Genomic DNA, 13718 nt, shown 5'->3' with positions numbered 1-13718 from the left:
ATGCTGAGGTTTGATGGCAGCCTGCCACTTGCCTCTATCCTGTGGGTTGACATTATGTAGGTTCAAGTGGTGGAAGTCCTGCCTTATGTTGTCAAACCACTTTTTCCTTTGTCGACCACCAGGGTACCACTATGTACAAAATTTGGCATAATTTGACAAATAGCCCAAATCTTTTGATTACTTAAAGCTCCGTATCTTTCTTCTTAATACTACTGGAAGAGTAGATAAGGTACTTAAGTCTAAACTTTACAACCCTGTCCTACTACCGTTATAATGTCTTTATCCCTAATGTAGGTCGAAGTAACCACGTTAAGTACACTATCATGGCTTTGCTTGCTTCCGACCTCAGAGATTATGTCCCCAGAAATCGGATGTTAGTTTTACGACGTAGGATATTCTCCCATGTGATACCAGTAATTTTAGGGTTGGAATGAGTTTTCTGCGGTGAATACAAGATTAAAAAATCCATTAGTACCTGACAGGTGAATTTTACGGAAACTTTTTATGTATGATGGTTGTGCATGGCTGAAAGAAACATGAATTTGAAGACTTATATGCCAGGTTAAGTCAAGTAAGTTAAGCTCTTCTTTCTCCTCTTTTTACAAATTTTAAGGACATTCATTGTACACTATTGCTAGTGGATGAAATAATGATTGTGGTACAAGTACTAAATAAATAAATTGCACTGCCAACCATCAGGTTAGCCTCAGGAAGGTGCAGGGCTCTTTGAATAGGGTACATTTCTTTGTGCACATCTAAAACAGAAACTGCTTAATATACAGAATATGATCTTACTCAAGACAATCTTCTAATTATGACCTTTTGTGTGCTAACTAAATTTTGGTGAATTCATAGCTCTTGCAGCAGGAATTTGTAATTCTAAGTCTTTGTAATTCAAATCTTTGTATGTAGGCTGAAGTAAAGTGCATATTAAGTCCCTGTTCTCGTTTTTTCCCTGGCATATACATGTATATGCATTACACATAGAGTGTGACCCATACATTGCTATATAATAACTCCATGTATGGACCAGTCGTAGATTTCAAGCCAGATTTGTGCGGCTTACCATCATGCTCTCCTGCTCTTCAATAACAGGCTTAACAGCATGAAACTAGTTCTTGGTGGAAAGCAATAACATGACATACACAGGGTAAATTTGATTTTACCAGCAGAGCAAGTCTGATAGAATTGATGTAGAGGTGTGAAAGTCACCTTCCAAGTAAACTCCCCAGGTAGTTATAGAGTCGTGTGGAGGGTCTCCTAAGGTAAAGAGAACTGCTATACACAGTTACGATGGTTTGATAAGGCTATGCTAAGGTTAGGTAAGGCCAGCACATTGGCAGAACGTACTTCACCTGCACAAACTCTGATTTTTCACAGTTTTTGTTGGATGCTTGGACAACGTTGCATCAGAATTTTGCCTGCTGCAGACAATATCTTTTCCGACATAACATTTGGTAACTATAGACAGGATGTTAACCTTATATGCAGGAATATGACCTTATATCAGACGTTCTGCTGAAGTGCTATGCACAATACACGCACTGGTGCACTAGGGTTTGGGTTGGCGTTAGAAAGGGCATCCAGCCATTAAAAAATCTTGCTTAATAAAAAAAGACTTGCACTTGATGCAAACATGTCTAACCCCCAGTTTTGGGGGGAAAAGACATTAAACTGAATAGAAAGAGAGAGTGGTTGCACTGGTGTAGACCATTAGTATCTCTTGTAAACTTGATCCTCATGTTATCATGATAACAGAAGAGTAACCATCCTTTCAGCACCAAGGACAAAACTTCTTATTCTTCCATTATGTATATTTTTACCAATCTGCATCACCAAATTGTTATACCGCTACATGCAAAAGAGTTTGAATTACTGTGATATAAAGATATTATAATAGATAAAGAAACATATCAACAAAGAACTACCAGAGTGGTTGCATTGGTATAGACCATTAGTTTTTCTGTAAACTTGAAACAACCTTCGCCACATATCATAAGGTCATGGTCCTCGAAACAACGTGGAGCTTCGGCGGGTTTATGGTTATGTCCGAGCATGTTTAGATCCTCATGTTATCACCCGTATCCTAGGAAACCGCACCCCTGGATGGATGAGGTAATTTTCTCGGGATAGTCTCGGCCTAAGCCGGCCAATCCCGGGGGATGTAACAGGGATGTGATACAAGGCTTATTCCTTCAGAGGCGATAAAATGACCGCGAGCGAAGAACTTTTCCACCCGTCTATTTCGTGCTGCATCATAGAAGCATATTTCACACCACATCTATCTGCCTGCAGTGTTTTTTGATATCATTTTATGTTCTGCTGATTCTTGTGGTACATGAAGTATGGTGTAGACTGAGAGCTCAAGGTGTATTTCGTGAAGCGAAAAAAATGAGTTGACGTTACTTGATTTCCAGTTTAAAAATTTCAGTCCAGTCATATGATGCCTTTGTTGATATTATGATGATTATTATCATAATGATATCTTTGATATATCACCGTAATTCAAAATTCTCTTGCATATAGGAGTGTAACATTTTGGTGATGCAGATAGTATTGTATTTTAGTATTGGGTGGGCCAGCTACTCTATCTTTGCAGCCAAAGCTAGGTACTCATTTACACCTGAGTGAAGTGAGGAAAGTTATGTAAAGTGCCTTTCCCAAGGGCACAAGATCGGTGGCATCGGGCAGGATTCAAACTCGGGACCTCTTGGGTCTGAGCCAAACACACAACCGTTATGCTCCACGACCCCACAATATGCATGATGGAAGAAGAATAAGTTTTGTCCTTGGTGCTGAAATCATGGTTACTGTAGTGTTATTGCTATCAGCACAATCATTGCCTTTTGATTTGATTTGATTCGATTTATTAGGCTGATAATACATATGTATGCAGCCAGGACTGGCCAACTAGCCGGAGGCTATTATAAAGGGCTAGCCCTCACGACAAGAACATAAACAATTCGGAACAGTTAACAGTGTCAGTTACAATTCAGATAGCCTTTTTCAGCCCTCCATCTTTGCATGCATATTCTCCCTGTATAACCTTAGCCCATTTTTACAAGAAAGACATTACTCAAGTGTCTTAAATATGTAGCTATATTTCACAAAAAGTGAATCCCTATCAAAATACTAACTCTTTCTCACTCTTGCTCTCAGACTGATGCTCGATAAAAATTAAGTTTTGAGTAGACTTAGTGAGGGGCAATAGCTTTAGCCTACATAAAGTATTTTAACAATCTACACAGAAGAGAATGAGAATGATGTAAGTACAAATACGTAGTATGTGTGATCAACTGAAATCACTAAAATCCATCTCTGTTTTTGTCCCTCTAGTCTGGAGAGTTCACGGTGCCGAGTGACATGGGACAGCTGATTGAGGATGAGGACCAGAAGAGAGAGCAGAGCAACATCCCGCAGGCTTCCTTCAACTTCATCAACTCTATCATCGGCTCAGGCATTATAGGTCAGTACAAGTGTTTGTTTGTTTGTTTGTTTGTTTGTTTGTTGTAAGAGGACCAGAAAAGAGAGCAGAGCAACATCCCGCAGGCTTCCTTCAACTTCATCAACTCTATCATCGGCTCAGGCATTATAGGTCAGTAAAACTCCTGCTAGAAAAGGAGGATTGAGGACATTACCAGCAAGATAGGAAGATAGTTTTGTAACACGCCACCCCAGCTCTGTTCTTAACTGTTAGGCTTATACTTTAGGCTAAAGAAACAGACTGTTTAACCACTGAATACTGTGTTTCTGTGCACAGTTTATTCAGATACTGTATCAACAACAAAGAGTAGTCAAAGGATTTACATCTAGAAGTTAACAGTTACAATTACAGGACATTGCGCTGTGTTACAAAGACACACATGTATAAGATTTACCTCATAGACAACAGCACTGATGCTTCTCTCATGGATGAACGGACTACAACCTTAGACAGCAACTACAACAACTCTAACCAAAGGAAAAAACCAAGAAGGCCAAGTCAAGACAACTTTGTTGAAAAGAGTTTTAAAGAAATTTTGATTAAACTTCTTTAGAAAACAACAACAGTGGTACTTGATATGTTGCCTAATGTTTTGGTATCTCTCTTTAGGGATGCCCTATGCCCTGAAGCAGGCAGGGTTCCCTATGGGGGTTTTGCTGATCCTGATTGTGGCCTTGATAACAGGTGGGTTATACAAATGTATGATTGTGAGTTTTCTGTCAGTAAAGGTCTTTAATATAACATATTACATTCAACATCATTTTGTATATCTGTATAAGATCTGTATGATGTGTGTATGAGCCCTGGAAGATTGACCTTTTGGACTAAAGGGCATCAAAATAAAGGAAATATCTCAATGACATTATATTATTCATATTTTTATGGATGTGTAACTACTATTATCTTCTGGCTTCTTCCTGCACAGACTATTCAGTGATTCTGCTCATACGTGGAGGAAACTTATCAGGCACAAAAAATTATCAGGTAGGTTGAATCACAATGATATGATATGATATGATATGATATGATATGATATAATGTGATGATAGTACTGTAACAGTTATAGCATTGATAGAAAGGTTTTTATAGTATTTAACGTTACACTTAATACTGTGGTTTGAACATTTTCTTCCTCCATCATACATGTAATTGAACCAAAATTATTGAATGACTACAAAATATCAAGAACATTTTATAGTAAAACGTTAAACTTTATTCCAACACACCGTTTACAGAGATCAAATTTTTAGCGACCACTGTCGCCTTCATCAGGATAATTAATGACCAATCACTTCACAACGTGATTACTACCAACACAGATGAACTTTCATGATATCAAGAACATTTTGTTGACTCCTGACGTGCCCTACAGGACCTGGTTCGAGCTGCGTTCGGTTTCCCCGGGTTCGTCTTCCTGTCCATCGTCCAGTTTGTCTACCCCTTCATCGGTAAGTGCGTGGGAGGGAAAACGTTGACATGATTGACCCTCTGTGAGGCTGTAATCTCGTGTTAATTGTCTCCTTCCTTCAGGGCACAGCTCTACAGACGGCTGGCTTAGATTGCCTGTTCTCATGTATCTGATAATCTGTGTAGTCCAGACGCTCTATTGCACAGAGCCATATGCACGCAAATCCTGCAGTTTTGGCTTTTAATCAAGCATTATGGAGCTCACGGTATGACTGAAAAATAAGACCATATGTGAAGTACATTAACCCTAAGCTTGTCCTGCTAGCATTTTTTTACACAATATTTTCAAATAATTTCATTTCTTAATCAGGTCATAGATCCCTTACTTTTTTGGCCCTGTGATGGCATAGTCATTTCCGAATTCATTTCTCTGTGGAGTGATAAGTTGCAAGAAAAATACCCCCAAATCACACATATACAGGGCACTGTATACAATCATGTAGATGGTACTGTATGCACAACCCATATATTACAATGTATAATGGCTCCGCAGGACAAGGGTTAAGGTGAAATGCATACAGAAACATTTGCAGTAAGTCAAAAACAAAATTGTCTACTAACAATGTGCACGCACTCAGTCGAACGCTGGAGAGAAATCCAATCTGCAGCAGCCTGGAGAGATTGAACTGAAAAATATTGGAAGCAATTGCGCCTCATTAAGTAAATGGCGGGGGAGGTAATACGCTTGTAAATTGGAAAATAATAGTGCTTGAGTTCTCTACGGTGGAGCGTCCGTGATTAAGTCAGTTGTAAGCTGATTAGGAATGACTGGGGGGATGATTGGGTGGCTAAGAAACCCAGCAGGGCTTGTGCAAGCTGAAATAATATTAACTCTAAGGCATGTCATGGAACACTTCAATAAGTAAGGATTTAAGGCTCAAGAAATAGGATATTTGAGGTTAAGTCTATTCATTGTTAATATATTCTTTCTTCAAATGACAGAAAAATTAGTGATTGGATTATTGGACTGTTTGGGTTTGCTCTTAGATATTCAAAGTTTAGGTTAGATTAGCTCAGGTCACATATGTCATACAATCAATCCTGATGTACAATCGCAAGTTGAGGATGATTTTGGGATAATGTAAAATTGTGTCTTGGATCCTAAGCAATGTTCTAGCCAACATCTGTCTTTCATTTGATTGCAGACTGCAGTTGGGTATTTCTAGCACTCAGAAAAGATATCTTCTGCAACAGGCAAAATTCTGATGAAAGTTGACCAAAAATGCAATGAAAACCATGAAAAATGGGGGGTTTGCGCAGGCGCAGTACGTTCTGGCGACGTGCTATGTAACTGTGACGTATTGACTGTTGTCTTCTTCCTTGAACCAGCCATGATCAGCTACAACATCATCACAGGTGACACCATTACCAAGGTCATGGTGCGAGCTGCCAGGCGTAAGTATTCTCTCCACCTGCATCCCGCTTTTTTGGTATTTTTTGTTATCTTTTCTTTTTGTGTTTCTTTCAGCCATGATAAGCTACAACATCATTACTGGAGACACCATCACAAAAGTCATGATGAGAATATCTGGAGGTAAAATACTTTTATTTGATAATTTTGCATTACTCACTTTTCTTCTGCATATTTTCTATAATCATTTTATGTTATGATTGGTTCATTCTTGACTAATCTGAAATACAGATTGTTGCATTTACTATATATAAAATCTAGTCTTTTAATCATAGTTGATCATAGCTGATCTTGCTACTAAGATGTTAAAACCTGTTACAGTATGTACTTAGTCTAGTACCTTCCATTTTAAATAGAAATCCAGACAAGAAACTATATTACTAGTCTATTATTATATAGCTTCTATAAGTTGTCTTAATTTCTGTATCATTCTGTATCTGTATAGGTATAGCCAGTATAACCGCCCTTCGGCATAGCACACCAGCTTAAAGCACTGATGCTTTTCTGTCAAAAGTCCCCACTTCTGCCTAACTTCACAAAACTGTTGTATTTCCAGTTCCAGTGGATGAGGAAACAGGCAAAGTCTACGGTACAGTTGGGAATGTGTCCCGCCCCAGTTAGATGACTCACAGGACTAAAATGACTAACTAACTAACTAACATTCCTCTCACTTATACAGCAGCTTCTACTAACTAAATCATTATGTGTGGAATACTTCATAACAGAACTTAAGAATAATCATCACGGCATTTTGATGAAAAAATAAAACATCATTTTCATCTATGTCCAGATACATTTGTACAAGTTGCTAATCTACTCAAATGTGTTACTAACATTTCCTAACTTTTTTGACTTAATTAACAGTTTGTATAATTACTGAGATGTCCAAACTTAAGATATCTACCAACCCTCCTCTGTAATCCATGCTTAAGATCATAATCATGACAGTGACTGCTTTCACATGAAGAAAAATGTTGAAGCAAGTAGGTTGAAAATTTAACCTCCTTGGTTGAAGTGTTCATGACCTTATAAACTGTGTGTCAAGTAAAAACTAAAGCCCCCTCAGAGGTACATTGTACATCTCGACTAATTTTCATCCACAGTTCTATTGATATTAGTATTGCGTACTGTGTTTAGCTCTATTCTCTATGGTGTTAATGTTTTATTTGGTGTGTTTTTCTAACAGTCACAGAGACCAACATCCTGGCCAACCGTTACTTCATCATCTGCCTGTGCACCCTTTTCGTCACTCTGCCTCTGTCTCTGTACCGCAATGTTGCAAAACTGGCAAAGGTACTGTATGTTTAGCCTCTACCAGGCACCGCGGATCGCTGGAAAAATAGTAGAAATTGGCCGAAATAAAGGGATAGTATACCAGAGAAGATCCAGGGTGGGTCGCAAATTGGATCTTCTATGGCCCTGGATCTTCTCTGGTATACTATCCCTTTATTTCGGCCAATTTCTACTATTTTTCCAGCGGTCCGCGGTGCCTGGTAGAGGCTACTGTATGTTCAACAAGTCTCTACCAGACTAACTACGCCATGCTATAATTTTAGGAGAATATTTGCCAGGGGAGTTTTCCGCCTTGGGGTTTGGTTGTAAAGAATCAACCTTCTGTGGACTGACTCCTCTGGCCAATTTAACTCTCCTTTTTGCCAAATTCTACGATCCGTATACCTGTAGAAAGGCCTGGTGGAGGCTAATGTTCAACTGCCTCTTTTTCCTTGTGTATATAAAGTCAAGGTTCAACTACTGTTTATCTGTCCTCAAATAAATCCATATATAAGGTCAAAATAACCCTACTCTATCTTGCAATTTGCAACATGATGCAACCCAACACCACAGGGTGTCTGCTACAGCACCAGTTACCATGGTGACAGACGTCTGGTCCAGGTCATTGACCTTGTGTGTTTGGAATGGGAGAAGAACCAGAGAAAAAACAATAATCATAACGTTTTCCTTCTACGAAGGTAAACATAATCAGTATAAAAAGTAGGTCTTAATCAATAATATATGGTGACAATGATAGAGTACAGTCGACATCGAAAATTTGGAGGTGTGTGTTTTACCTTTCAAAAACAGTCACTGATTGTCAGTGATTGATGAATGTTCTACTAACTGTTAATCTTACGCGACGGATGAACCTCAATACATCAACGAAGAGAATTGATAGTTTTTTAACACTTTCTTCTCCGCAGGCGTCCCTGTTTGCCTGTCTGCTGGTGGTGTTCATCATTATCGCTGTCATCGTCAGATCAACAGACATGCACATGTAAGTCGCAACTCTTCTTCTTTCTTTTTCTTCTTTCATTTTTAGGCAGCCGCCTTCAACTACATGTAGCTGAAGATTCTGCTGCCTTTTTGTGGATAATACAAGATGATTGTGATTCGCCAGGCCTCCATCCAGGGAAGTCATGTAATTTAGTGCCTTTCCCAAGGGCACAAGATCGGTGACATGGCAGGGTTCGAACGCGGGACTTCTTGGTTCCAAAGAGGTTTAAAAAAAGGAACCTATTTAAACCTCCTTGTTGGTTCCAAGCCGAATGCTCTGCCATTACGCCACATGACCCCACTTATCTACAACATACAGCTCACCACTTGACTCATCAACAACAGATCAACAGTGCCCCCTTGCTCTTACACATGGCACTGCAGGTTGAAGCAACTGCAATTGACACTAGGAATTCCTGGGATCTAAAATTACATATCTTCACATTGTCGTTCACATATCTTCACATTGCCACGTTCTGACTAGACATTATATAGACATTATAGAATACTGTGCTCTCTTTCAAGTGTGTATATGGTTTTGCATCAATGTTACCGGCCAATAAATTAGTGGAATTGTTACTATCTGGGAGATCTCTCAACTTGTAATTTTCTATCAGTACAAGACACCCACAGTGATTTCAGGGTTAAGAGATCGACCATATAAAAGCAGTGGCATAAACTAGTCTTGGTTAGCAAAAACTGACTACTTTAATTGTCCAAATGATTATACATGTAACTTGTATTTAGCCTAATTACATTGTACTTTCTTGTCCTATTTGCAGCCCTCCAACAGAAGATGCCTACACCTTTGCCAAGCCAGGGTTTGCACAAGCAGTGGGCATCATGGCTTTTGGTGAGACAAAATTTAATTTAGTATTGTTCATTTCAGTCAAAGAAGGCAATAAAAATGATGAGCTTTTTTTGTTTGTAAAAAGAACAAGGAATCCCAAAATCAACATCCTTCATTTCACCATTTTTTGTTGTTGATTTTGGGATTGTTTATCCAGTTGTCAAAGAATGATGGTCATAGGTAATGGATGAAACCATTGACAGTTGGGGTCCTTCAATATTACACAATGTTCACAATTTCATATTTGTCCAGATAATTCATACTATTTATAGTAAGAACCTCGATACCTTGAGTACTGTTAGTACATAGTCTTCTAAAAAGAGAAAATGCATCTTTGCCCCTCCAGCCTTTGTCTGCCACCACAACACATTCCTGATCTACGGCTCTCTGGAGGAGCCGACGGTTCATCGCTGGTCCATCGTGACACACATCTCTGTAGTCGTGTCATTCATTGCCACAGTCGTGTTCGCTGCCTGTGGATACGCCACCTTCACCGGGTACACCCAAGGTCTGGGACTTCTCTTCTGTGTCGTGTTTTTAGGCCGCACTGACTTAATTTTATGGTTGAAATCTTCTGAAGACCCCCACACTAGTGCGAGCGGGAGAATAAAAAAAATCCGGCTAGAAAAAAAATGCTGCTAAACCACAGGAATACAAAGCTAGTATTGTGAATGTGCAGTACTACACAGCGACTTTTACGACAAGCCGGCACATGCCGGCCTTTTGCAGTATTTAAGAGTCAGCACTGTACTGAGTTTTTGTGTTCCATGGAGCTTCGGCAGCACAAAAGTGCATTGAGCTAAGTGGCTTTGCACTCACTCTCTCGCTCGCTCGCTCGCTCGCTCACTCACTCACTCACTCAGCCATCCTCTGTAGTTACCGCCGGCTCAGTATTGTCGCTACCTACCATGGACTATGGAGGATGGCAACGTTTTGTATTGTCCTGTTTTATAGCTCCTAAAGGAAATTGATGGTTCTTGCATGTTGACTGAGATGATATTTGTGTGATTTTTGCAGGGGATGTGTTGGAGAACTACTGCCATGAGGATGACCTGATCAACGCTGCCAGGTTCTGCTACGGAGTCTGCATCATGCTGACCTTCCCTGTCGAGTGTTTTGTTTGCAGAGAGGTGAGTTTAACACCAAGGGGGTTAAATGTTGTGTTTTAAGAGCTATTTAAGAGTGCTGCACAGTCTTGTTCTAGTAATGTTAACCTTCACAGAAGGAAAACAAATTGTTTTTGGCTCTGTTTCTTCTTCCTCTTCTCCTAATAAATAAGTTCAATGACTTGATCCAGACGTCTGTCACCATGGTAACTGGTGTACCTTCGCAGAAGGAAAACATAATTGTTTTTGGCTCTGTTTCTTCTTCCTCTTCTCCTAACAACTAAGGTCAATGCCCTGAACTAGACGTCTGTCTCCATGGTAACTGGCGTTGGGTTACATCATGTTGCAATTTTATAGTAGGAGGGATTTAGACACCTTTCACCATATATACATGAATGTGTTTGAGAACTAACAGATAAGACCATATGTGAAGGTAAACAGTTATGCATTTGCTTGGAATTGTTACCTTTCTAGTTGGGTAAATGAATTCTCTCACTGCTACTGATGATAGCATTGTTGACAGATGAATCATATTGATGAGCTACTCTGATGCCCATCTTTCCATTTTTCAGGTGATAGAGAATTTCTTCTTCCAAGCTGCACAGCCTACGACCATGCTGAGACACGTGATCGAGACGGTGATCATAGTGGGAGCGACTCTGGGGATCTCACTGGCCACGGACTGTCTAGGCATCGTTCTGGAACTCAACGTAAGTCTGGAGATTTCTAACTAAACATCCACTGCCATTTTCTGGCATAGTCACATATTTGTCGTAGCTACTTAGCTCAATGCACAGAAGTGGTCAATTGGCTTTGCACCCAGCCATACCACTCACTGTCTTGCTCGCTCACTCACTCAATCACTGACAGATTAGACCCTAATGTGCCAACTGCATTCTCTTCTCTGTTATGATGGTACTTAGAGTTTTGACTTGGCCCTGTTCAGGATCTCTTCCTTTGTTATATGGGCGTGCCACCTCACCTCAGGTTTCTACATCAGTATCTTCCTCAGGTTTCTGAATACTTATGTTGTACATTTCCAGCTAATCTACAATATAGGAAGTGATATATAATTATTAATAATACTGTTATAAGTCAATGCATCAAAATCTTAACACCTGTTTTAGGGCACCCTGGGAGCCACCCCGCTTGTCTTCATCCTGCCTGCCGCCTGCTACATGAAGCTGGAGGAGGGGAAGTTCTACAGCGCTAAGAAACTCCCGTCTCTACTCATTGTGGTTACCGGGGCGATCGTCATGGTGATAGGCTTCATCATGGCGGTCCTCAGTCCGCAGGGGTGCTCGCACGGAAAGGAGATGTCCTACTGTCATGCCAATGATGTCAACGCCACCGACTTCTCTTCCACATTCATTCCCAGTCCAGAGATGCTTACTAGCACTACAGCTTCTCCTCCTATTATCAGTACTACCACTGCATTTTCCAACTTCTCAATAGGACCCTAACTTCTAGCATGAAAGTTCATCTAAGTTGGTAAAATACATAATAAGTATTGAACTGTTCTCCAACTCAAGAAAAGGAAATTGACTAACCATGAATTTTTGACCGAATCACTTGATCTTCATCAGCTTTCTGACCCAAGTGACGTGACTTACATTTTGCCCGCGTGTGATGTTAGGACTGCAAGAGGAGTGAAGGAAGCCATTTACATCAGGGTAATCCAACCTTCGTTGAACCAAGACAGAGGGCAGTACCGACTTCTGACGAACTTTGACCCAGTGCTGACATCACACACAGGCAAAAGTCACGTCTACAGCAGGTCAGAAAGCTGAAGAAGACCGAGTGATTCAGTCGAAATTTGCATGGGAGTCAATTTTCTTGAGTTGGAGAACAGTTTAAATCTCATTAAGGACCATAACTTCTCTCACAAGATTGTAACTTAATATATTGTTGTGAATGTTTGTATATTGTTAGTACCGGTAGCCATATATTTTATTGGCATTATTATCATGGCCAGTATTTTAAGTCTTCTCGTGAAAGTTTAATATTTGTCTGTGTTGCTTAGCCAAATACTTGACCTAATGTATGAAAAATGGATTACATACAATCTGACCAGAACAGTGGGGAAATTTCAGGTACATATTATTATAGTTATTTGTCTTTGTTGTACATGTATTTGTGTACTTTATAGGCTATATATTACATTACTACTGCTTACTCAAGAATGAATGGACTAGTGTGTAAATGTATTGAAGTTATGTACTAGACAATATTTGTTGTGTTTGTAACATGACCAAGTGATTGTGTACATCAAAATGATTAGTTTTATGAAAAATGGCGAAGAGCTGAAGATACAACTTCGAGGAACCTGCATTTGTGAAGCTAAACTTTTGGTATGTGGAGCAAAATGGTACTGCCAAGTGCTGAGTAAAGTGCTGGCTTGTAGTTTATCATTAATTTAGCACTAAATGATGTGAACTTTCTTCCATTTAAAGCAATTCATCCAGCGGTATACATGTGGCCTACATGTCTTGTATGTTTCAGAGGAGGGTCTTCTATTCAAACTATTTGTAAAAGTACAACAGTGTCTTGCTCTGAGCAATTATACATTGTATGAAATACAGATTGGCGTAAGATTTTGAACTCAATGAATACAGATTAACCCATGTGTATACACATAAAGTATACCCGTGTATACATTCAAGTAAATGCAAAAAGGGAAAAATACAATGGACAATAGGGTGCTATGCTTAAAATTCCAATCAGCAGTGAATTGTGGATTTTCTGTAGTATAACTTACTGTACCTATTTTACCTTGTAAACAGTTTGTATTGATACAATAGCTAGCTTAAATGTGGATTATTTGAATCAACGACTGAAGGTTGCTTTAGACCAATGTAAATGTGCCATGGTAGCTGCATTTTGTGTCAAGCTTTATCGTGTGATTGAATGTGAAAAGATGGACATGTGTTGTGAACTTGTATATAGTACTTCAAAAGCTGGAAATTGAGCTACGCTGTTGTGCAAGATTATGACTTCCTAACATGTATAATACCCAAGACTCAGAGCTTGTAACTGCTTATGAGATTATATAATAAGTTTTCTGCTCAAGTGCAATCTGCTATGTGAATAAAAAAGATTTAATGACCTAGAGGATAAATGAAGACTGCA

General features: G+C 39.5%; 1 protein-coding gene across 6 annotated transcripts in view; it reads left to right on the top strand.

The window, feature by feature from the left end:
* The window catches only part of LOC109478033 (putative sodium-coupled neutral amino acid transporter 11), a 35153-nt gene extending 22836 nt beyond the window's left edge, over positions 1–12317 (top strand). The window contains exons 3-15 of one of the 6 annotated variants that reach the window (XM_019779486.1): positions 3337–3466; positions 4094–4168; positions 4410–4468; positions 4857–4932; positions 6420–6485; positions 6919–6951; positions 7549–7655; positions 8561–8634; positions 9416–9486; positions 9830–9991; positions 10501–10613; positions 11162–11299; positions 11717–12317. In XM_019779486.1, the coding sequence (XP_019635045.1) occupies positions 3337–3466; positions 4094–4168; positions 4410–4468; positions 4857–4932; positions 6420–6485; positions 6919–6951; positions 7549–7655; positions 8561–8634; positions 9416–9486; positions 9830–9991; positions 10501–10613; positions 11162–11299; positions 11717–12052 (1440 nt within the window). In that variant the 3' untranslated portion in view covers positions 12053–12317. Of the gene's footprint in view, positions 1–3336; positions 3467–3519; positions 3596–4093; positions 4169–4409; positions 4469–4856; positions 4933–6280; positions 6347–6419; positions 6486–6918; positions 6952–7548; positions 7656–8560; positions 8635–9415; positions 9487–9829; positions 9992–10500; positions 10614–11161; positions 11300–11716 lie in introns of those variants that run through there. The other 5 variants (XM_019779487.1, XM_019779490.1, XM_019779488.1 and 2 more) reach the window with 5 other exon arrangements.
* Positions 12318–13718: the final 1401 nt, after the last annotated feature.

Source organism: Branchiostoma belcheri, unplaced genomic scaffold, assembly GCF_001625305.1.
Source record: "Branchiostoma belcheri isolate BF01 breed outbred unplaced genomic scaffold, Haploidv18h27 scaffold42, whole genome shotgun sequence".
In the NCBI taxonomy this organism is placed as follows: domain Eukaryota; kingdom Metazoa; phylum Chordata; class Leptocardii; order Amphioxiformes; family Branchiostomatidae; genus Branchiostoma; species Branchiostoma belcheri.
This window is presented reverse-complemented; position numbering and strand designations above follow the sequence as displayed.